At 37.7% G+C, this 26210-nt stretch overlaps 1 protein-coding gene across 7 annotated transcripts in view; it reads right to left on the bottom strand.

Moving 5' to 3' along the window:
- The window catches only part of ALS2 (alsin Rho guanine nucleotide exchange factor ALS2), a 76087-nt gene extending 50343 nt beyond the window's left edge, over nt 1–25744 (bottom strand). For 4 of the 7 annotated variants that reach the window (XM_059168393.1, XM_059168395.1, XM_059168397.1 and 1 more), the window contains exons 1-8: nt 25629–25743; nt 25222–25310; nt 12547–12623; nt 11212–11366; nt 7385–8322; nt 4082–4439; nt 1264–1432; nt 371–467 (exon numbers count right to left, since the gene is read on the bottom strand). In XM_059168393.1, coding sequence (XP_059024376.1) covers nt 371–467; nt 1264–1432; nt 4082–4439; nt 7385–8322; nt 11212–11366; nt 12547–12566 — 1737 coding nt within the window. In that variant the 5' untranslated portion in view covers nt 12567–12623; nt 25222–25310; nt 25629–25743. Of the gene's footprint in view, nt 1–370; nt 468–1263; nt 1433–4081; nt 4440–7384; nt 8323–11211; nt 11367–12546; nt 12624–25221; nt 25311–25628 lie in introns of all 7 variants that reach the window. The other 3 variants (XR_009352055.1, XM_059168398.1, XM_059168394.1) reach the window with 2 other exon arrangements.
- Between the last annotated feature and the right edge of the window lie 466 nt (nt 25745–26210).

The following is a 26210-nucleotide window of genomic DNA, read 5'->3' as shown; positions in this document are numbered from 1 at the left end:
TCTTATCATAGATTTTCTTCATCAAAAAACATAAAAATTCATCAATACAAAAAAAATCATCAATATCCCGGAAAATCTTGAATTCTATTTTTTGATAAGAACACATTATAAAAACCTTTGTTAGGTAGACCAGTGTTCAATCAATCCTCCTATCATATGTGTAACTTTACACAAGTTACCTAATTTCTCTAAACCTTACTTTCTTCCTCTGTAAAACAGAGGTAATGCAAAATGATGTAAAATATTAGGAAGATCAAATGAGATATGGCATTATTGCCTAACACACGGCAGAGACTCAATAAATGAAGGTCTAATTTGATCATGTTAAGCTTCCACAAAATTAAGATCAGCTTTCGACATTTTTTCCTACCTGGGATTTCGCAGTAAGTGCAAGAGAATGGTAACCACCTGCCTCCAGATAGATTACTTCTTTACCATCCAGACATTTTACACACAGTGGTTGAAGCCTTAAAGAAAAACATACACACACAAACTCAAAGTAAGGAGGCTCAGAAAGAATCATGACCTTTTTCAAATTATAGAGCAAGGGCTTTCAAGTAAAAATAAACATTTCAAAAGAAAGCATTAAAATATTAAATATATGTTCAATTTACTCCTAAATATTGTAAATGATTATGGATGGTTTTAATTTAATCTCTGTCCATCAGTCACTAATTAACATAGTTCAGAATTTGTTAAGAATCAAAAACAACTAACTGATTTGTTACAGCAGAATATACTTAGGACACAATGAACTATAAAGCCACAGAGAGGTCTTTTTGTTGTTTGTCTAAAGCTACAGTTGCCTTCCGCTTTGCTACAAGGAGACATTCACATTAACTGGCTATTTTAGATAATCATCCCATTTACACACTTTCACAAATATCTAATTTGTTAACATTATGAGTTCTTAAATAAAACAACAGTTTTTCCTTGATGTACATTAATGGTTTAATATTGCCATTACAGTTATTTTGGAAGCCACAAAGGACATGTTTCAGGTTAAAAAAAAAAAAAAAAAATTGTTGGCTCTTTAAGTTAAAAATTTGAGTTATTTAAGTATCCTGATGAAATACAATCTTATCCCAAACATCACTTTCTGTTCCAAGATGAATATACATCAAAGAGATGGAAAAGTACACCAAAGATATTGAAGTCCTTTATTATTAGGTACAAATTCAAGGCTAACATGACACTGCCTTCACAGGAGAGAGATTTATTGGTTAATGCCAACTTCTACCCGTGAACAAAGCCAGCACTCACCGAGGCAGAACATCACCATGTCCCAGCTGTCCTTCCTTCCCTTTCCCCCAGGTCCACACCTCTGTCCTCAGAGAAGGCAGAAGTGCATCTGCTTCTCCACTGTATGTAGGAGTCAGAACCACTGTCCGTGTTTTCACCCGGGCAGCTTTTCTTAAGAGCCTGGGGGAAACTGAAAACAAACCAGAGATGGAATGAGGGAGTAGATGGGTGGGAAAAAAGATATCATTTTGACCAGATGTTGATTTTTCAAAGAAATACACTAACGTGGTATTTGTGAAGCATATTCTATAGGTTCTCTGCAAAAATGGGGATTTAATAGTGAGATGAGTTTGGTATGAATGCTGCCTACTACATTCTATCCTCCACACTATCTTGCCCTATAGATTCATACACACATTATTAGCAAGCTAAAGGCCCTGACAAGTCCTGCAATTAAAAGGCCTGTTTAGATTTATTTAACTTAGCCCCACTTCCAAGCATTTGGTCACAGAATCCCTTTCTGTATAATATTTTTATTACACAGAATGTCTTTGTGACATCCTATGGAATTCGTATTCTACAGAACATGCTTAACAAAATACTTCGCTAAGGCTGACAAATATTTTTCCCATTTCAAAGCAGAGTTAAAAGTTAAGACTTTCCAAGTTAAGGTCTAAGTTCAAACATATTTTAAATATTTTTTATTTAATCTATTTATTTATTTTAGATTTCATTTCTTTATTTGACAGAGATCACAAGTAGGTAGAGAGGCAGGCAGAGAGGGGAGGGGAAAGCAGGCTCCCGACCAAGCAGAGAGCCTGATGTGGGGCTTGATCCTGGGATTATGACCCGAGCCGAAGGCAGAGGCCTTAACCTACTGAGCCACCCAGGTGCCCCCAAACATATTTTAAACATGGTAATAAAGGACTTACTTTAGATATAAAATTTTCAAGTTTCTATGGTGGGAAAAAGATTATGAATATAAGTACTAAATAACTTTTGAATTTTGCCTATTTCAAATTATTTTATAGAGGACTTAATGTTTTAAAATATCTTTATAATCATTTATAGTATTTAAAATTATAATAACGACACGTAACACTATGTAAATGTTGTTACTGATTTGGTGGCAGGATATGTTTTAAAGAAAATCATCAAATGTCGCTTAAGTGCAGACTTGGTCATTAACTTGAGGGCACAAAAAAGTGATCATCACTGGCTAAAATCAACATCTTTTCTGATAAATGTGCCATCCATTTATACACACAGACACTCAAATAAACCTACTTGAAGTTCCCTCAAAGATGTATTTCAGGTTAAAATAGAGAAAAAGAGTGCATGTAGGGGCACCTGGGTGGCTCAGTTGGTTAAGCAACTGCCTTCGGCTCAGGTCATGATCAAGTCCCGGGATCAAGTCCCACATCAGGCTCCCAGCTCCTCCGGGAGTCTGCTTCTCCCTCTAATGTTCTCCCCTCTCATGCTCTGTCTCACTGTCTCTTCCTCAAATAAATACATAAAATCTTTTTTTAAAAAAAAGTGCATGTAAAATTTTTATAAAGATACTTTGGGTCACTAAGTAAAATTTAACCAAAAGGAAAAAAAATCTATTAGCAGTATTGCATATTTCAATGACCTAATGACGTGACAAAAATCAATATTCCACATTTGTGGTTCCAGGAGATCTCAAATATATTTATGCTACAAATATGAAAGGACATTTCACAACAAGACAATTTTGGCACAAAGTCCTCCTTCAGACTTGACAGAATCCATGGGCTTTCTTTTTATAGACAAGCAGTCAATCAAGACTAAGGGCTTTATTTGCAAGCTAAAAATCTAGTGGCAATAAGAAATAGAAGACAGGGTAACAGAAGTACTCTGTGGCACAACTGAGCCCTAAGTAAGGAGATAAGAAAGGTAGGATTCCCCATTTTAGAACTTTGTACAAAATGGTGTAAAGACTGAGGGCTGGAAACCATAGACCACAGGTCAAATAGAGCCCACTGACAACAAAGTTTTACTGGAACATACGGCCTTACTCATTTGTTTTTACTTACGGCTACTTTTAAGCAACGATGGCAAAATTGAGTATTTATATAATAGAGACCACATGGCCCGCAAATCATAAAATATTTCTCTTTCATTGTTTACAGAAAAAGTTTACCAACTCCTGGCCTAAATCCAATGCTGCTCCAACTTTACTGTGCACACCAGCCACCCGGGAATCTTGGTATAATGCACATTCCGATACAGTAAGTTTGGCGGGAAGCCTGAGACCCTGCATGTCTAACAGATTCCCAGATGCTGCTGCTCTTGTTTCGGGTCCGTAGGTCACAGTTTGAGAAGCAAAAGTGGAGAGAACTGAGATTCCTAAACCAACCGAGAAATGCTGAAGAATCAACTGGGTAACGGTCTTAATATTCTAAGAAGTTTGTTGCTATTTGTATCAGAAAATGAACTTTCCTCTTCTTGAAGTTTAAATTATCTCCACTTTGAGGTCAAATACAGTAGACCCTCCCACTTAACCACAGTCACATCTGCAACTTCATCTCTCTGGGTTACACGCCCCAAACTAGGATATACAGAGGCTGTCACTGCATTCCAGAATAAAATAAGATTCATAGTAAGGTTCAGAAGCAAAAGCAGACATCACAAAAAAATTACGTTCTACGGTTAGCAGAGGAATATGTAACTTTCTTTTTAAACCACCCAAGTCACCAAAATTAAATAACTGTTGACATTTGAATATGTCAGTTAGCAATTAGGAGAGCTACGGATTTATAATAATATAACATGTGATGTCGGAGCATCTTGGATTTTCACCTGGTTATCTCCTTACCTTGAGACAACAAGCCAGGGAGGGAGAGTCTCCGGCTGCCTCCCTCTGATTCCTCTTCTCGGATATCCACAAGACTTGAACTCTTCTTTCCTTGCATGGATTCCTGTTTAACCTGTTCTTCTCTGCTATCTTTCAGACCTTCTGGGCCTATGGAACTACTGCCTGCCTGAGTTCCAGGTTCACAAGGGGCCATACTATAAAAGTTCATAACTTTCTTAAGAGACAAGGCCCCAGCTTCGTATGTAGCAGCCACTCTCACACCAACAGCAGATGCACAAGAGACTACTAGGCTGTTTAGGGCTGAGGTGCTTGTGGTTGGTGGGCTGTGAAGATTAGGAACTGCTTCTTCTACAAGAGGCTAAAATATACACACATAAAAAAGTATATAAAAATATAATCCCTTATACAACAAGCAATCAATAAAAACAAAGTTTAACAAAAACCACCACTATTTGCAAATTTAAGAATCTGAAACAAGGGCTTCTATCTTTAACTTAAAGGTATTATCTGCTCTCCGTACTGGATTTAACATATCATATGGAAATGAGGACTCAAACTACAGCTCCTTATCAAAAGTACTTCCTTTTGTTTGAGTGTTGTGTTTTTCCAAGTTATTCAAACAGAAGCCCCAGCTGCTTTAATAAAATTAAGCACAGAAGGGGAGAGGGAAAGAAAGGTCTGGAAAACACAGCGTTTCATATGAGGTACAATGTATAACAGCCCTGGATATAAGCTTGAAAAGGTTTAACAGTACATAAAAAAAAATAATTAAATGTAATATTATTGATCGCTTCTAGGAAAATTTACAGGTTGCTACTAAGAAATACCAGAAAAAAAGTATGTCTAAAAAAGGCTTTTCCTGAAATATTTAAGAAAAAGTACTTTAGCTGTTATATATTTATATATACAGGCAGAAAACGAAGTTATACCTCTGACCTATAGTTATATACATACTGCATAGGCAGTATATAACTGTCCCCAAGTTAAGCTCTCAAGTTCAAGCCCTTCCACTGCCTCATGAATGTGTTATTTTCCATGATCCATGGGCTATGTCAGCTGAAGGATTACTTTTGCTCTCATTATGATAAAGTAAATGTGGTAGGTTAATAATTAAACATTTGGGACCAGTGTTTTCTGTGTTATTCATAGCTCTCTTTGAAAGTCAAACTAAAGTTGTCTAGTATCTTAGTAAAAGATCAGTTGAAACTTACTCTGAGCAGTCAAGCACCACTGTTTAAAGGAAAATCATTAAATGTAACTACTAAAAACACACAGAAAAAGCTTTTAGCTTATCAGCATAAGTCACTACAAAAAATTTACTTCCTAGGCTGTACAAAGGTCTCAAATGGTATATATACATTCCTTAATTTGTTCTGAACTGGAAGCTAAATGAAAACAAATTTTTTAACATTGACTTCTGATTCTTTTAAAGGAAATAATCCCCGTTTCCTGCACAGTACCTGATTGCAGTAGGTACTCAATACATTTTGTTGAATTAAATACTAAATTCAGAGGAGCAAAGGAGTCTTTAATTAAAATATTCAACAAAACAAACAAATATGCCATATCAAGCAAAAGATAAATACAAAGCCTATTAATTCCTTGGCGCCAAAGTTCCCTAAAAACTTGCTGAGAAGTAACATCACTCTTTTCACCCTTTGTGTATGAAGTCTCATAACAGAAACAGTGATAGGTATTTATGGGTCAATATTTTAGGGCCTTCTTACCTAACAGGAAAGTCATAAAATTCTATCTTCAATAAACTTTAAATTATTGTTCTTACTGGCTGCTCTATTTAATTATGTTTAACAATACATAAATCAATAAAACAAAAATATAGAGCCAGCAACTTTGATGAAAGACATAATTTTAGGAGTCCTGGTCAACCAATAATAAAATTCAATTATGAGGTATATGCTTCATGGCCCAGTATTATGGTTTATTTCACAAAAATGAGATACTTTCTCAGTTATTTCTGGTCAGAGGAGAAAAAACTTGTCTTAGACTATATAAATTCCTAGTAAATTAGCTGTCTGAGACACTATTTGCAAAAACTGAATTAAATTTAGTATAAACAGACATTGCCAAATTTAGCATAGGCAACAAAAATGTACATGTTTAACAAAATAAATCCAAATGAAAATGCAATTTCAATGATAATTATTTAATAATCAAATAAGTGTATACAATAAATTTTTACCTTCAAATTTAATAAATTAGCAGAATGACTTCTAAAAAGTCAAAGTCCAAATTTTTATAAGCATGTTCAAGTCTAAGAATGTTCTATGTACATTCCTATTAAATCATTACTTTTGTGTTTAGGTTTTAATAGTATCTTTCTCCAAACAGCTTATTCTTAATTTTTAAAAAAATCAGATATCCACAAGGTTCGATGAGTAAACTGTGAAATAAAAACTGTTTCTAAAAATACCTCTAAGCCATGTTCTCATCCTGACGGAGTGAAGAACAAAAACAAAGAATCAAGAGGTACATGGTTTCAAAGGCCTGAAAAAACACCATGGTATAGTTCTTACATGACTAGAGGTTTTTGTTTTGTTTCATTTTCTTAGAGTTTTGGTAAGAACAAAATTGAAAGGCTTACATGAAGAGTAAAAAAACAAATTATCCTTTTAAAACAATTTGTTTAATCAGGGAGACTCAAACTTTACTGTATGCTACTGGTCAACAGCTTTTCTCCATTTACACGTTTTTAAAATGAGAGTAGTTCAAATAAAATGAAGAAAACATGAATCCCCTGTCCCACAACAAAGCCCAGTAAGGACTACAGGTATATGCTGAAAAAAATTCAAACAACATATAACACCAGGAGTCTGTTTGTGTTTTAAATCTGCCTACAATTGAGGGACTGACCACATGGCAACTTTCCCTGATAAAGAAGGAAAGGACTACTCTCCACAGAATCTGGAGTCATACAAATACACGTGAGATGAATCTCTATGAATGTATAGTTATATTAAAAGTATTCGGTGGGGGGGGCAGTATTCAGGAGCCTAGCAAAATTCAGTATAGTCAGCCATGGGAGAAAAAGTACTAGAAAAAAATAAATGAGATTTTGCTACTTAAAAAAGAAGCCCAGCATGACATCTTTCGACATCTTTCAGCCTCTTAAAGGGTAGAATTTGAACATAAAGAGTAATTTTGGAGTAATCCGGGTTTTCCCTTCTCTAGGATTGCATGATAAAAGAGATGTAAAGTCAAGCTCAAGACTTAAGCATTTTAAAGTTGCTAAAGAAAAACTCCTAACTCCAGAAACACCTTTATATTATAAAATTTAGCAGGTACCTGAGATGGCACTGGCTTTTCGCCGTTCTCTGAGTTCTCTCTTACTGAGCGATCTGAGAGTTTTGCCATGTACTCATTCACTGCCTGAGTATCAGGGTATGACGGTACATTTCTGGCCGAAGAAATTTCAGTTGTTTCCACGACATCTTGTTGGGAGGAAATGGCATCACCACCCGTGGTCTGAACATTTCCAACGTTCGTGTCAGTAGCAACAGGCGGCTCCTTTCCTCCCAGCGTGTTCTCGAACACTTCTCCCTGACTGTCCAGGGTTTCAGTGCAGGGGCTGATGGCAGTGCTGACCTGGTTTTCTGCCTGGGATTCTGACAGTGTCACCCCTAAGGGGCAGCAGTGACTGTCTGATATAATCACATGGTCTTCTTTGTCGGTCATAGTAATCAGGAGTTGGCTGCACTGGTTGCATCTTTCTGGGACTGGCTTCAGCTCCTGGGAAGGGAGGCACTGCACAAGGGCCAAGCTGTGGAAGGCGCCACAGGCAACTTGTAGCACGACTCGGCCGGCAAGATGTTCCACCTTTTGTGGCTTTGTCACCGGGAAGGCGGTGGTAATGAGACCCAACTGACAACCAGTACCCCATGCCCAAATCTCTCTGCTTATCGACAACGCCAGTGTGTGCTCCTCACCACACGCCAACTGCAAAATCCTGACCGCAACCAAAGAACTGGTCTCAGAGTCAGAAATGCTGACAGGATTCGGTTCTGGAACATACTGCTGGTTAGCTACTGCACACTGGCCTGCAGAGTTCTCCCCCCACATGTACACTACGCCACTTTCCGTCACTGCTCCACTGTGGAAACTCCCTGATGCCACGGTAACAACATATTGCCCAACCAGGGCATTTTCTAGAATGGGGCTATTCGGACAAATCTCTGCTGGTTCACTTCTCCAGGGAAGCGTCCCAAAGCTGTAGACCTCACCATCTAAATGTTTAAAAAAAAAAAAAAAAAAAAAAAAAAAGGAGTTAGTGAGTTAGCTAGAAATCTTACCAGCAAATTTTTGGCTCCTCTAGGTTAACAAAATAGGGCTGTTTTTTGTTTAAGCGCAGTTATAGAGATTTTAGTTCAAGCATGTAATATCCCACATTTACTCATCTTTTAACAAGTATCATTTTTAATATGCTGAAAAATAGTGAGAATTTCTACCAACTACAGGAGGCTACTTCCAAATGAAGCAATCTTGCTCCTCATCCTACAAAGTCCTATACAGATCCACTACTAATGGCTGTCAATGCGCGCTACTACAGGAATGTGTTCAAAGACAAACTAATGACTATAAGATAAAATGAGCAGAGGACAATACAGATACATTCGTTAACATCTACAACATTCACGGCTACTTGGGCAGCAGAAAATTATGCTGTAGCATAAAAATATCAGAGATTCATTTTGGCCAAAACTAAGAAACCAGCTTTATACTTCTAGGTTGTACGAAAGCACCAGGTTTAATAAGACATGGCTGTCTTTGTGATGTGTACAGTATCATGTATAATTTTAAATGTTATATATCATATATATTGCGCACTATACAGCATTTCTAAGGTGCCATTTGTTTAAAAAGTAAATTACAGAACGAAGCAAAAAAACAAACAATGATAAAAACTATGACAGCTCGCTTTAGAATGAAGGGCAACTTGGCTGGCCAAGGGCAACTTAGCCATGGGTTTTGAAAAATACTAAAGCAAGCCCACTATTTCTTCTTTTCCATATGACCAGGGACTCATCCATTTTTTTTTAAGTTAATAAAGAAATAATGAAGTAGATTTATAGTAGTATTTTTTCCCTACAAAGCAGCAACTGAGCTGATAATGAAAAAAAAATGCATTCTTTAGCTTTGGCCTATTATTTATATAAAATATATTTATATACTCAAATTAACTAAACAGAACATCTCCCTAAGAAAGAACACAACAGTGGCTAGAAGGAAGACATGAGCTTTTATTAAGGAATTTCCAGTTTGGATAGAGTACTGATAAAATCAGCTCATAGGTTAAGATATTTAAATTTTTCTTCCCGAGTGATACAGCGATATACACTTGCAACAGCTCACTAGTTCTTTCAATGATTATCACTCCACTAGAGAGAGAAATCGAGCAAAGAAATAGATATTCAGACAACTCTTCCCTTTTTTCAACCTGGAATACCTCAAAAATAGTGATTCAATGAAGTGTCCTCACTGAATTATGAGCTGAGAGTCAAACTGAATAGAAAAAAAGAACTTGAAAATTTCCAACATTCCATCAGTAACATTTTCTCATCTGGAAAAGATAGCACTGGAGATCTTTTTGCTATTTCAAACACACACTTATGTAAGATTTCTTTTTTGTAGCTTTTTTTTTTTTAAGACTTTATTTATTTATTTGAGAGAGAGAATGAGAGAGAGAGAGAGAGAGCATGAGAAGGGAAGGGTCAGAGGGAGAAGCAGACTCCCTGCTGAACAGAGAGCCTGATGCGGGATTTGATCCCAGGACTCCAGGATCATGACCTGAGCCGAAGGCAGTCACTTAACCAACTGAGCCACCCAGACATCCTGTAGCTTTAACGCTTAAAAACAGGACACTGCTTAAACATGGACAATGATAGGCTATTCATATATTTTTAAAATGTTTTCCCTCAGTTATCCCACTTAAGGTATGATTCTAGAGATTTAAAGATCATGTTCATGAAGGGTTCCTAAATATCTTACTGAAGGGTAAATAAAACAACAGAATTCTATTTATAGGTGCTTGAGAATGATAGATTTTGAAGCCTCCAGGGCAGATAGTGATTGAATATAGTGTACATTTTTACAATAAAGCTTTTTCCAAATTCTGGCCTAATAATAAGAGTATTCTATATTATTATAATAAAAGTGATATAGTAATAAGCAGGCTAGAAAGAAATTCATGTTTACCCCACAAAATTACCAAGGTCAGAGTTAAATTTGCCTTGTAGAATTTGGCTTCCCTTAGTTCTTACGAAGAAAATAGCAAAGCATTACTGAATACTTAATAAATGCTTGTGGAATTGAAATTTAGAAATTAGTTGATGGCAGTCCTGGCTCAAGCCAAATTTGCCATGACTGAGTTGTTAAACTGCTGTCAAAATTAAAGGCAACTCTCTCTATAAATTATAGCTTCTGTTCCTATCTGTTATAGATTTATAGATTTCATTACATGTTCTTATAAGCTGCTATTTATGCCTGAGAAAAACCATACTGACATAGTACAGCCAAGCTGCATAAAAAGCAGGCTTTGAAATCAGACTCTGAATCCCAATTCAGACTCTGACACTCCAAGAGCTGTGGGGGCTTGGGGATAATCATTTCATCTCCTGACCTTCAGCTTCCTCATCTGTGAAGAGGGGACACCAACAGTGGCCTGCCTCGCAACATGGTTGTGACGACTCGGCGAGGTGGTACAAAGCGCCTGGTGCCGTGCCTGGCATGCAAGATTGTGTAATAAACACTAGCTAGTATGAGCATGATTCTTCTGATACACTTAATGAACAAAGGCACAGCAAAAGAGTTTCTTAATAGGTAATATTTCCATAGTTAATTCTTCATTACTAATTACTATAAAACTTACAAACTGTACTTCTCCCTTTTATGCTAGATATGATGGAACTTAAATTTAAGAACTAATCTGATTTTTGACGAAGGGAGTAAGAACATATTTTGAAAACACAAAGAGTATAGGCTCCAACAATCTTCGTTAAGCATTTCTGATATCCAGTAACTCCCTTACCTGATCTCACACACACAGGTACTATTAGCACTTCAGTGAGTATTTGTTAAACGAAAGAACCTTTAAGTGAAAAGGTTCTTTTCACTACCTTCAGTCAGAAGAACTCCATGCTTCACTCCAAGGGCTGCTTGAAGAACAGCCTTTCCTCCCCAGCCTGGCAGTCTCTCTGGTGCTACAGAATTGGATCCTGCCTGCCACACGTGGACCAGGCCTCTTTCTTTGGATCCTTCTGCTTCTGTTGAGCTACAAACATTAAGAAAAATAGCTTAATTGGTCCTGCAATTAAAACTGTATTTGGGGATTTCTTACTAATTTCATTAGATCTGTATCTTTTACCAGCACATGGGTGACTGGGTCAGATCACTCAGCACCTACCTTTGGTTGGGACACAGGAGCAGAGATAGAACAACTATTTACAGACAAGGCTTGAGGATAATCTAAACCCACAAATTACTTACCTCTATCTAAGAAACAAACAAAACCTGGACTATTTTTTGACATTTTAGAGTTAATAGCACAAAATTTTAAGATTCTACCTTCTCCATTTATTAAATCATTGTTTAGATGATAAAGTTGGAACATGTCCCAAGTTGGGGTCTTATTTCAAAATTTTCGTTTTGAACATGCTAAAAAAAGTGTTTGGTAAGGAATAGAGATCCATATTTTACTTTATACTGGGTAAGCTCTGTAATTGTTAGTTTTTTGAGAATCAAATTTGTATCAGGAACAATAAAATCCTTCATGCTTTACTCATGTTCTAGCCCAAGAATTCTATCCATGTGATGATTCCGGTTCAAAGGACACAAGACACAAAGCTTCATGATAATGACCATACCATAACTGCCTACCCTTTGAAGAAAAAGGTCTATTAAGATACGCTGGGTTTCCTTTATAGCAAATTTTCCTCTGTTGCCAGTGATGATACATTCTTTTTTCTGGAACACTGATGCTAATTTTAATGAGGCACAGAAAGTTTTTTGGTTTTATTTATTTTATAATACCTATAAAATTTCTCTGCTTTTGCTAAGTAATATCCCTCTCAGTTATGATTAGGCATAACCATGGTTATATGAAAGGAGAGCCACAAACTCAATCCTGTTTTCTAAGGGTAGAAGAGGATTAAAACTAATAAAGCTATGCCTGAAGACCTGAAATTATTTGTGAGAAAAAATGGCTTCAAAAGCTTTAAAATGATGAAGACACTTTCTGCCTTTTTACAAGCATAAGAAAGAAACCAGCAACAAAGCTTATCACCAGTCAGTTTTATTATAGTATCTTTCTCTCTTTACCAATCAACATAAACATCACTATTCCTACTTAATAACCACAAACGAGAAAATTAAACCAAAGAGAAGCTACGTGTATGTGGAATAGCTTGTTGTGTTTTCCTAGAAGAATAAGGTAAAAGAAGAAATGCTTTTACCTTCTCTTCTTTGAGTCCATCGGTCAGGGGAAGCACTCCATCACCAAATCACTTCTTTGTGAAAAGTATATAAAGACCTAGATGGCAAACACAGGTAAGCACAAAAAGCAATGAAAGCATACGGTGCTACTTCATTCCTCAGATTTTAAAAAAAGGGGGGAGGGGCAGCTCTCTAACAAGTGCACATTCACTAGGCAATAAATATGCAGTGAAACTATTTCAACTATTTCATATCCCGCCTGCCAAAGTCGAATATCTAGACTGAGCCTGCCCACTGAGCTTATAAAAATGCCTGCTGACCACCTAATGTAACGTCAAAGGAAGACCAGACTACGTATAATTAAGCTAGCTGTACTTTGTCAGGCACTGGATTTTATTTTTTTATTATAAATAAGGAAGTTCAATCTGAAAATTCTTTTCCTTACCCATTTCACACACTTTAAGGGTTACTTTTAAAATGCTTCTGGAACACATAAACATATAAACACCAATTAAATAAGAAAGAATTTCTAAAATCTCTTCAGTAATGTATCAGATTCAAGTAGTTTTAATTTACAGTTTTCAGCAATGCACACAAAAAACTACATTATTAAAGTTAGAAAGATTTCTATTTATCGGAACTAGGAGTATTTTCCTCAAATCAACCTCAACTCGAAACCATAGTACAAAAGGCTGGATAAAATGGGGTTTTAAAATATCTGTTTCTGTTTCAAAATCCACCATTTAATAATAAAGAGTTATATGAAATTACGGTACAAATATCATGACCAATCAGTTTAGAAACTCAGTGTTTAATAAAGAGACAGAAATATAAATAAGCAGACAGAAATACTCAGTGCATTTCAACCAAAAATTCATATTTTTAAGGGCACCAAAACTCATGAAAATACATAATGGCAATGAAGTTTTGTTTGTGTCAACCATAAAAAGACCAAAGCCAAATTTATGATTTTCCTGCAAAGGATATGGCATGGTCACTGTACTCTGAAAAGAGCCCATACCAGCAGGAGTGATGTAAGACCCATCTGTTTACTCCAGGTTGCCTGTGAATTCTTACCGTTTGCCATCTGTGTATCTGGAGGAAATTACTCTCTACCTAACGCTTATTTTAGAAAGATTTTGAATCATTCAAAGTTGGACGAAGGGTAGCATGTAAATAAAACATATACCTGAATAGATTTAATAAGTGCTATTAATTTAATAAATGATTATTTTTAAATAACTATGATTATTAAGTGGTACTACGCCTTGTGGGTGATAATAATTAACCATTAGGAAAATGTATAGTTCATGGTATACAGAGACATTCTTGAAGCCAGATCTAACCTGTGTTTATCCATCAGAGATCAAGGAATAACTGCTCCCTTGATTAAAGTTAAACACTACCCAGCACAAACCAGAGAACACCTCCGGGAGGGTGTGGAAGTACATACACGAGCACACTCTGCTTCCATCACTGACTGACTGAATGTAAATTGAATTTTATCCTACTGCCTGACAATCAAAAATGTTGAGACCCTTTTGGTGAAGTGAACAAAACAGTCAGCCTTTTTCCTCTTTTAGTGTTACATTTTTTTAATACAGAGTTTTCTTAAAGTAGATTTCATCTTTTGCCATATTTTCACCACCGCACATTTTTCCAAATCCAAATGGAATTAAAGCCAGAAAAACTGTTTTGTAACTTCCTTTTGTTACTTACTATATATGCTAGGCAGAATAATGGTCCCCAAAGATGCCCACAACCTAATGCCAAGAACCTATGAATAGCTTAGGTTAATGGCAAAGGGGAACTCAAGTTGCTAATCAGCTGACTTGAAGACAGGGAGATTACTGGGTTATCCTTGTGTTTATCACAAGCCTCCTTAGAAGTGCCGAGAGGGAGGCAGAAGGAGAGCCAGAGAAAGAGATGTGCTGACACGGTCAGAGAGACTGCTGGCTTTGAAGATGGGAAGGCGCGGAGCATAAACCAAAGAATGTGGGTGGCCTCTAGATGCTGGAAAAGGCAAGGAAACAGATTCTCTCCTTTTCGCCTCCGGAAAAGAATGTAGCCCTGCTGACACCTTGATTTTAGCCCAGTGAGACTCGTGTCATACTTTTAATCCAAAGAACCGCAAAAACAATAAATTTGTGTTATTTTAAACCACTAAATTTGTAGCAATTTGTTAAACAGCAACAGAAAGCTAGCTAATGTACTATTTCATAGACATCTTTCTATATCAGTATTTATAAATCTGTCTCATTTTGCTTTAATATGTTTGACTTCTTCCAAGAAGATACATCTGAGACTCAGAGCAATGAGAAAGAAATGACCGCTAAGAAAACTGTAACTGGAAAAGAATACTACAGCTAAATGTGGAAAGCTTGTGTTACAAAGTTTTATCTCACATACTTAAATGTAACTCTATTCAACCTAACATTCTTTCTTGGGCATGAAGTCTACATTAAAAACAAAACAAAATAAAACAAACCTAACATTCTTCTCAATTAATGTATCTGTAAGAAAAAGTAAACCTCAAATTTTTGTTTTTCTAATATTTTTATGATCCTCTATATGGAAATCTTTAAGATTTGCCTCAAGCATTCAAATAGCACCTAAACTTCCTTTAAGCTCTCTCATTGCTTCACATGTTTGTTATAAAACTGCCTAATCATGGGGTTTCTTCTGGGGATAGTTCTCTCCAGATAAACTTTAAGGTTCTCATTCTACATTCCTTTGGGAGACAGAATCCCTAAACTCTGCTTCTTTTCTACTATTATAGTAACTTTCCTTCAGATGCCTTTATTATATTAATTAGCTCTGATAAAGAAACCGTGTGATGTTGTACAGTCAAAATATGGAGTCCTCAGGCGCCTGGGTGGCTCAGTGGGTTGAGCCTGTCTTCGGCTGGGATCAAGTCCCACATCGGGCTCTCGGCTCAGCGGGGGGCCTGCTTCCTCCTTTCTCTCTGCCTGCCTCTCTGCCTACTTGTGATCTCTGTCTGTCAAACAAATAAATAAAATCTTAAAAAAAAAATATGGGGTCCCCTTTTGCCTTGCATGGTCTTCCAGAGATCAAGGACATCTGTAAAATGAGCAAAACAGACTCAAGCATCCCCTCCAGCTCTTAAATTCTAGGAGTCCCAGAACAAAGCTAGATTCCTGTTAAAGAATGCCATCTATACTTTAAATTATCTCCCTTACAGTGAAAGGTAAAGCAGTTAAACTCTCAGATGGCCCTTTAAAACAAAAACCAAACCCTGGTTCTTAACAATCTGACTCCATCTTTAGATCCCATTGGAAACAACCTCCTGCTACATTTGAGAGAGAAATAAGCTACCTTGTACGAGCAGAGGGTATGCTTTTAACACCATGATCTGAGAGTGCCCCCCCAAAAATGTGATCTAGGCATCCGAATTATTGTTAGATAAAGCTACAAATGATCTACAGATCCACAAAACCCTAACCAGAAATCCAAAGTACCACCCCCCGTCAAATGAATAAAATCTTTAAAAAAGAAAAAAAAGGAAGAAAGAAAAATCCAAGCCCAAAAAACTCTGAAAAATAAGTTTTTTCATAATTCAAACTCTGGCAAAATCTAATCTGTTTTAAACTTATCTGATAGCAAACCTGACCAAAACTAATATGAGGTTAGTTTTTGTCCCTTTAGTGTGAATAGTCATATATTTTGCTGTAGAAATATTAATATGAAAGGGGTGACTGGTTGGCTCAGTCAGTAGAATGTGTGACTCTTGGTCTTGGGGTTTTATGTTCAAGCCCCACATTGGATGTACAGATTACTTAAATAATAATTTTAAAATCTTTTTCAAAAAAACATTAATATGGTTATGGGGTGGTACCAAAGATCCCACAGAAAGTGTTACATAATATACGGTTTATGCAAATCACTTTAAATATCAAAAAATTCTGAATTCTAAAACATACATTGCCTCAGGGGGTCCAAGAAAGGTACTTGGAACTTGTATTTTTTTTTTTTTTAAGATTTATTTATTTGCGAAAGAGAGAGAGAGAGAGAGAGAGAGAGAGCGCGCGCGCGCAAGCTTGAGCAGTGAGAGAGACAGAGATAGAGGGAAACAATCCTCAACACTCCCTGCTGAGCACAGAGCCTGACAAGGGGCTTGATCCCAGGACTCCAATATCATGACCTGAGCCAAAATCAGGAGTTGGAAGCTTAACCCACTGAGCCACCCAGGCACCACAGGAACCTGTATTCTAAAACAAACAACTATCATTTTTGGTAGGGGTCCCCAACTTTTAACTATTTTATATTTCCTTTAGTTACTTTTATGTACTTTTAATATAAACTTCATCTTGACCAGTATATTAGAAAGTTGCATTGCTTACAAAACATTCTATAGGTGCTTTAACAATGTATTCCAGTGGTGATGATTTACATTCATCTCAGAAGTTTTAAGTCTATTTTATGGTAAACATATTCACATACAGTGCCCAAATTAATTTTCCAAGGAATATCCTTGCAAATACTGACCTGGCTCATCTTCTCGGTAGAAGAAGGAAGCCTAGGTTCTTTAATTTCATACAAAGTTACCAATTTGGTAGAAGAGAAAGAGGTAAACAAATGGGAGAGGTATATTGTCCTAGAACAACTAGGACCTGGTGATATATTTAGACATAACTGGAATATAAAGAAGGAGGTATCAAAAATGATTTCTAGGTTCTCCCTTGAACTGTGTATTGGTGGTACTATTTACCATGATGGAGAAGAGTAAAAGACAGGATTCTGGGGGCACCTGGGTGGCTCAGTGAGTTAAATCCTCTGCCTTCGGCCCAGCTCATGATCCTAGGGTCCTGGGATAGAGCCCTGCATCGGGCTCTCTGCTCGGCAGGGAGCCTGCTCCCCAACCCCCACCCCCACTTGTGATCTCTGTCTGTCAAATAAATACATTAAAAAAAAAATAGGATTCTGAAGTATAAGATTCTGGTTAAGATAAGGGTTTTTTTAATGGTAATTTCAAGATGCCAGTGAGAAATCCTAGGGTACCTAGCAAAAGCAGCTAAATACATGAGTACGAAGTTCAGGAAAAAAGTCTCAGCTATTGATACAAACTTGGGAGGCATATGGATAATATGTGAAATGAAGACAATGCAGAGTATCACTGGGTGTGTCCTAAGAGAAAGGGAGGAACAAAACCAAGCGGTAAGGAGGTCCTGCACCTAGAGGTTGGTCAGGACGAGGAACAAGCGATAACAACTGGCTGAGAAGTGACCTGAGAGGTGGGAGAAGCATGAGGCTATGTGCACCCATAAAAACAAAGCAGAGTGTTTCCAGGAGAAAGGCCTGGTCAATTAGGTCAATGCTGCTGGGGTCTCATAGGATGAGAGCTGAAAAGTGTCCAGTGCATGTGCCAACACGGAAATCAATGCTGAGCATGGCCACAGTTTCAGTGGTGATAGGGGACTGAAAACCAGATTGTAGTAGGTTGGCTTTAAATGCGAGGCAAAAAATAAATAAATAAAAATAAAAGGGAGGTAAAGCACAAGAAAATTAAGTTCATGTAAAGAACTCTTTTGAAAAACACTGTCAAAATGACAGAAATGGAGCAATACCTAGAGAAGAATGTGAAGATAAAGGGTGTGTTTTTTGCATGTGCAGGGCTGGGGAGATGAGAGAATAGAAGCATGTCTGCATTGACAACGACACCCATCCCAGATGCCAGGGACAGAGGAAGAAACAAGGTCCTGGACAAAGTGAAAGAGGACAGCGTCTGGAACACGTGTTTCAGCACTGATCTTTCACAGAAGGAAGGGTCTATGTTTTAATGAAAAAGGAAACAGATCTAGAGTACAGATACACAGACACAGTTACAGATATAGACAGGGGTACAGATTTCGTGGTGAGAGAGAGTCTCATATGATGCCATCTGTTAAGTGACTAGGACTTCATAGTCCATGTGTGCTATGTATTCCAATCTCGCTCCTGGCTCCAGTCATTCTGTTTCTTTATTCCATCTTGCCATATTATACATTTTTGCAAACTGCCTTAAATCCCTTTATGACAGCAGAATATAGATTTTTAAAAAATTTAATGTGCAACAGAAATTTGCTAGTGAACTACTATCTCACTTGCAAAGAGAAAATTAAATCATGCAGGATTCTCTTTGTTCATCTCTAGTAAACTTTACTCTCTGGATAAAGTCCTTTTCCCTTAACGATTTAGTGAAAGATAAATTTGTAAGTCATAAATACATCAACTTTCAAATGCTGAAATTTCCACAACTAACACCACACATGTTTTGTTTTGGTTTTTTGTTTTTTTTTTTTTGTCTGTTATGTTCTGGGTATGCCAGTCTAAAATTTCTGTGAAAGCCAAAAATGTCTTATTCTCTATTACAGCCCAGCTGCTTAACATAGTCCTGATCTATAACAAGTACTCAAGAAATATCTGTGGCGAGATTAGGCCCACATAAAGGAGCTCCTGTCCTTAAGGAGTTTACATGCTATCATGTTCTGTCTTTCTGGCTAGAATCACGGCTCTCTATAGACACCACCCTCAAAGAAAAAGCCAGTAAAACAGCACTTCCAGGCTTACTCTCTTGTCTCACTTACTGTTTTAAAATAGCTTTATTGATTAGACAACTGCAATAATTGTAGCTACAAGAGTAATGATAATTAGAGATTAGAATGACAAGACATTAAGACAGGACAATAAACAATAGAGTAGTAAATTGTATTTCGTGTCCACTGCAAAATTGTAAAATTGCAGGCGCTTACACTTTCTTTCCAAAGTTTGAATTGGCTTCATTTTATTAAAATGTAGTAAACCAGGGGCACCTGGGTGGCACCTGAACGGCTGGCTCAGTTGGTTGAGTGGCCGACGCCTGGTTTCAGCTCATGTCATGACCTCAAGGTCCTCGGATGTAGCCCCCATGTCAGGCTCTACACACAGTGTGGAGTCTGCTTGTGGATTCTCTCTCCCCTTCTGCCCCTAGCCCAGCATGGGCACACGCTCATTCTCTCTCTCTCAAATAAATAACCTTTTTAAAAATTTTTAAATGTTGTAAACCAGACCTTATATCATGAATGTAGTAAACAATAATTTAAGACACTATACTATTTCACACATGGCAAATGCTCAATGAATATTTTTTTAGAGACTCAGTCAATATATTTATACATGGATCAAAGCAAATTATGACCTGACTTACTATACTATCTATACACCAATAACTGCTGCTTCCTGGGTATCCCACCACCGAAGCCTTTCCCAACACTGATGAAGGTTGGGAAACACTCACCTTGCACTGCAGCCTTGACAAACCAACCATCACCAGAGGCGGAGGCCACTTCAAATCCCGGTCCTCTTAGCCTTAATTACAACCCAGAAGGCAGTCTGTGATACAACTATGGGAGCTGACTGGCCCGTTAAATACTGACCCAGAGTTCAAGGATTCAGTAAATTAACACACTGAATAAAGCTAGCCTAGAAAGTACTTATTATTTATTATGTTGTTACTAATGGGATAATGCACTCACTAAGTCATTGATTCAAAATATATTATAAACTTCTGGAGGTCAGAAACTATGGTTTATTCATTGGTGCATTCTTGTAACCATAGTAACCACTAGGTACAAGTGGGCTACCTTTAAGTGAGGACTCAGTGAGAGACGCCACTTCCAAATGATGTAGATTTCCACCACCTATAATTAAAGTCAATATAGGACACAAAAGCAAAGTGTCTACTTTTGATAAAAACTCTCAGTTTGCTGATGGTATTTCCTAACAATGAAGATGCTTTTATTTCATGTCAGTTCACAAATATTATACAACCCAGGAAATAAGTCTCTGTCTTAGTACATGGAGACCGTTTTCGGTGCCATCAGGGACACGACACTTCACGGTCTCTCTCTCTCTCAAGGGCTGCTATTTTCCCCTTGAAAATTACTAAAACTACACTCTTCTGATTGTGAAAATCCTCTAAAATGGATATTACCCACGGGCGGAGGGGGAAGGAGGGGGGTAAATACAGTAAAACAAACGCCCAGCAATGCCCATTTAGCTCCTTTTTGTATCCACTGCAAAATTTTTAAAATACATCTTCCCAAATTAAAATCACCATGAAACATCTTGATGGATATTATACTAGGAACTGAATTTCAAATTCTCAGGTACTGTAACAATTTGTGTCTGTTATTACATGATAGAGTATAATTTCTGATACAAATTGTTTATTCCTTTAATATTTTGCTACTATTCTCTCATTTAAATGGCCACAATTTTTTTTTAAATAAGACAATACTACACAAATACATTTCAAAGTATGTTGGCTTATTTTACCAATCAAAAACATCTGGGACTTAAGGTCATCATGGGGCCATATAACTGAACAGGGGGTATACATGCCAAAAAATAGTGTTCTGGAGACATAAATCCTACTTATTTTGAAAATGCTAGTAACAGGTATTCTTTTTTTTTTTTTTTTTAAGATTTTATTTATTTATTTGAGAGAGAGAGGAAAGAGAGAGAAAGCAGAGGGAGTGGTAGGCAGAGAGAGAAGCAGGGCCCTGGGATCATGACCTGAGCTGAAGGCAGATGCTTAACCGACTGAGCCACCCAGGCGCCCCACGTAACAGGTATTCTTCATTAGGAATCAAAGTTTATTTAACTCAAGTTTAAATACTGAGGTTAAATAAGGGATCAGCTATTAAATTTACTATTCACCACTTGAACCATTTAACACATGCTCATCATGTTTACTTATTAATACTTATTTAAGAGAGAATTAGATTTTCTTTGAGCAGTAACTAGGACACCAGCAGTCACAGTATAAATTCAGTTTCACCACACTATAATAAAATGTAATCAACCCAAACTTTAAAAATAAGTGTTAATGACCACATGATATCTGTGGTCATGTCGTATCTGAGTCACTCTATCCAAATTCCTTTTAGGACTTTATGATATATTCTGCTCCCCGATCCTTTGAGAGATCATGATCAATGTAAGCTTGCATTCCCCAAGAGTCTCTAGAATGTAAATTCCTCTGTAACCTTTTAAGGAAATATTCCTCATCTTAAGAAAAGCATTTTCACAGGAGCACAAGTCAAACAGCAAAATAAAATTGACTAAATAATTGGTCTGTCTCCTCTCCTTAGAAAAAGCTTTACATGGTGGAGCTGCAGTGGCACATCCTTTTCCTATTACATAAAGAAAAGAATTATTTTTCCATAGGCAACTACCATGAGACTAGAAAGTAAAATAAAGAAAGCATACCAGAAGAGAGCCCTAATTATAAATAAAAAATTTATTTTTGAATTTTTTCTCTAATTACATAGAATTTAAATGAGAATAGAATTAAAGTTAAAATTTAAGTGCTAGTTTCACAATCTTAATTATACACAAACCTGTAAAAATAATGATTAACTCCATGTTGATCTCCCATCATTCAGTTTTAAATGTTAACATATTTTTATATTTGCTTCAACTATTTTTAAAATAGAAAGAAACATTACACAATTTTCTGAAAGAGCTCCACCCAAACTTACCTCCGAGTTAGCCACTATTTTTAATGTGTTTTATTTTCCATATGTTCTTGTACTTTAATGTATTTCATTAGATACACATGTAAGCTATATTTTTTTAAAACTGCATAAATGCATCCTATTGTAGACATCCTTTGGCAACCTGCTTCTTCACCCATTATTATGCACTTGAGATGTATCCACATTGATAAGTATGGATCTTGTTCATTCATTTTTACTTGGGGATAGGATTTCATTGCATGAATAAACCATAGTTTATCCATTAACCTACTGAAGTACAGCTGGATTGTTCTACTTCATTGCTATTTTAAGAACTGCTATAATCATCTTTGCTGCATGCTTGCCTGGGCAGTTGCCCTAAGTTTAGTTAAGAATTCAACTCAACAAAAATTTGGTTGCGGAAGAACCCCAAAACGAAAGTTACCCATCCAGATGCCATCATTGGGTTTAACCACCATGTTCCTAACAGAGAGATCATGTGAAATGAAGAACTGTATGAGGATGCTAAAGAACAAAATTTATTTAATAATTTTTATTTAATAAATAAATAATTTTTATTATTTACATTATATGTAAAAGAGAACCATGAGTTGATTAGTGAAATTAACGATACTAAAGTTTATCTCTATGAGCATAATTCTCTGGTAGCCAACTGAAACTCTATGGAACAGCCCCAGTCTGTACATTTTCTCCAAAAAAGAAGTCTCTATTAGGGGTGCCTGGGTGGCTCAGTCGATTAAGTGCCTGCCTTGGGCTCAGGTCATGATCCCAGAGTCCCAGTGCTGAGCCCCACACTGGGATCCCTGCTCTGTGGGGAGTCTGCTTCTCCCTCTGCCCCTCACCCCACTCTCGTGTGAGTGCTCTCTCTCAAATAAATAAAATCTTAAAAAAAAAGAAAGAAAAAGAAAAAGAAGTCTATATGAAAGAGAAATCCTGCAAGAGTCCAAACAAGTACTCATTATCTCACTGATTTAAATATTTTTGCTCTACCCATGTGGATCACTTACTTCAGCTACTGTACCAGTTTCTCAGCTAATCTACCAACTGTGTGATGCAATGAACATCCAGACATAATGTAAAGACAGCACCTGAACATATATAGTGTTAAGAGATGGGTATAGGAAAATAAACGCAACATTCAAAAGAACCATGTCACAGTTTGTTCCTATTTTATTTGTGGTTACTGTGCATTTTCTTAAGGACTGATAACCTACAAAGTCGACTACTCTCTTATTACTGATGACTGAATTATCTGGTTTTCAACAGAGAAGAGTAACAAGAAAGAAAAACAGCTTTTACAAAAAACTGTACAAGTAAAATCTCTAATATAGTTGGACTATATGCTAGGTTTAATCCCACAAAGTTATAAAAAGGGCTAAATGATCTAGAAAGTCATTAAAATCCTCCCAGCACTCCTCGGAGTGTCTGAGAAAGGAGCTCAACCTCTTACTACCTAAAAGCACACCTTCTTTTACACCATCTCAAAAATCACCAATTTTTACCTTTCTTTGTAGTTTTTTAACCCATACCTTACCTAGTGTCCTATTCATAAAAGATTATAAAAGGTTTTTAGAAGTCAGTCATATTCTTCAGAAATACCCTTAAAATGGACTCAGCAGTACGCATTAAACCCATACTTTTTGTTGAAAGGTAATTAATAGAACTCTCTCCACCTAATCACATAAGAGTGAAATCATGTGTCAGTGAAGTTCTTAACACACTCTTGTGTCTTTAACAGTCAAAATGCCCAAAATTAAGTGTCTCAGAAGAACATAAATTCTGAAAGGCTGAAATCTGAACAGAAGAATTCCCATTGGTACTGCTTCAATCTACTTAAAAAAAAAAAAAAAGAGGATTATCTGATACAACTCAGAATCCCCCACCCCAACACCAAATGACCTTTTGGTACTTTATTTTCTGGATCATTATCTTTTCAAATGTTAATATTGTGAAACAGATTTGAATTTCTCTTGCTATAACTATGAACCCTGAATATGCCAATACTGTTCATAGTTTGCAAACTAAGTAATAAGTGTAAACTAAGTATAGATTCCAAAAGCATCTTTCACACTAAAAAACCCTTACTGAATACCAAAGTTACTACAGACCAACCAGAAGACCTAGTTCCTGTAACTATCAGATATCTGTATCAGTAAATTATCTGGAAACTATCCCTTGAATTTAAAAAGCGAATTATATTTTTCTATATATATTCAGTTCTCTTTCCCACTTAGAAAACAGTGAGTCAGTGTGGGTCATGAGATAGTGGAAGAAAAAATAATTATAAAAATAGGAAATATATATGTACTGAATATTTACCACAGCCAGCACTGTCATAATACACGAACCATTAAAAGTAAAGGTACTTTGATGAGAAAGGTACTTTAATCCTCAATTTAGAAGAATAATGTAGAAAAGTTAAGTAACTTTCCCCAAATCAAAGAATAAGTGAATGTGATGTCAGGTATGTCCATATCCAAAGCCCATGCTTGCTTACATTACTAAGATTAAAATATTGCAATTTACTCCAAAAGCAAATTTTTCACTGCCTTAAATACTCATTAACCCAAGAGTCAAGTGGTCACTCGAAATCCTTCACATTCATGATAAACCAGGGGGGAGAAATGGACCAATATCTTGCTGAATTTTGATACCTGTTCCGAATAAACACACATCGCACTATTTTATTCTATAAGGCCTTTTAAAGAACATATACAGCCACCAACAAATTTAAAAGGCAAGAGACAAAGATCTGTGTTTGCGTTTAACAGTTATTTCTTTTTCCATCCTAGAGAGAATACTGTATTTGAATATGCCGCTTTAGCCGGTGTTTTTCCTCTTCCCTCATCATCAAAGCCCTCAGTAAGCCAGAGTACAACACTCCTGCCAACCTACAGTCGCTTGTCTCCAAAGTAGTCCTACTACCCAGAGGACCAACACCAGCGTCGGGACCATTTCCTAATGACAGACCTATGCTACTTTTCCGTCTTCGGCTCTTAAAAGAACTGCTCACCCTCGGATGCTCACTTGACACGCCAAAGGACTCGGTTAAACGACTCATTCTTATTATCAAAGTCATTGTCTTTTTCAGCAACCGCCCTTTCAAGCCCACGAAGCACCAGGTCCACCCTCCACTGTGATCTGCATCCTTGGGGCAAACCCGCCTGGGACACTCACCAAGGTTCGCGGCCAGGGACCCCGGTTTCGGTGCCGAGCGCCTAGAGCGGGCATTCAGTAAATCCTCATGAATGGGTGAAGGAAAGGACCTGTGGGTGGAGGCGGGAAAGGGGTCGTGAAAGAACTTCCCGCCGCTCCGACGTCTGGGGAGGGAAGTAAGGGGGCGAGTGGGAGAACCTGGGGCCGGGACAGGGGGCCGCGTCGGGTGCTCCTTGGCGGGCAGGAGCCGACGGTCGGACGCAAGCTTTTTGGAAGACGCGGGCGCCGTCTCCGTGGGTCACCAAGCGCGCTCCCGGGCCTCGGTCTGAGCCTCCGCCTCTCTCTCCTACCCCGGCCTCCCGCACACAGGACAGCCGGGCCGGGGCCCTGCGAAGCCAAGGGCCGACCGGAGACTCAGCCTCGCTCACCTGACGCTCCACCGGCAGCACAGCAGTCTCCATCCGGCGCGAGCTTCCCAGCCCAGCGGGTCCCTGAGATCAGCTGATTCACGGGGGTGGGCGGGGCCTCCGGGGGGGCGGGGCTGCGGGGCGGCCGGCTAGTGTGAAGGCGGGCCGGGATCGCCCCCTGAAATAGGTGGAGGTAGACGCCGACGGCGTCTGATAGGGATCAAAATTATCCAAGAGGCCTTAGGCACTGTGGGTAATGTCCTCGGGAGTATTGCCCCTCCCTCAGGATAGGGCGGAGCCACCAGGCCTAAAAAAAAAAAAAAAACAACCGCGCTTGGACGGTGACGTAACATGGAGTCGCCGGGGCCTAACTACCCGGGAGCTTCCATGGTAACAGGTGGTGAGGAAAGTGACCGGGAGCTGCAGGCATTTTGCTGCCACCTCAAACTGCAGAAGTCAGAAGGATGAGTTCGCTACTCTTTACAGGGAAAAGGCTAGATATCTTCTGCTTCTACGGGCTATACCCTAACGTAGTCCCGTCCGCCCCGCAAATGACGTCATTGGCAATGGCGCCAGTTGGTCCTAGTGTTACTTGGTTGCAAC

The sequence above is a fragment of the Mustela lutreola genome, chromosome 3 (assembly GCF_030435805.1).
Source record: "Mustela lutreola isolate mMusLut2 chromosome 3, mMusLut2.pri, whole genome shotgun sequence".
Classification (NCBI taxonomy): domain Eukaryota; kingdom Metazoa; phylum Chordata; class Mammalia; order Carnivora; family Mustelidae; genus Mustela; species Mustela lutreola.
This window is presented reverse-complemented; position numbering and strand designations above follow the sequence as displayed.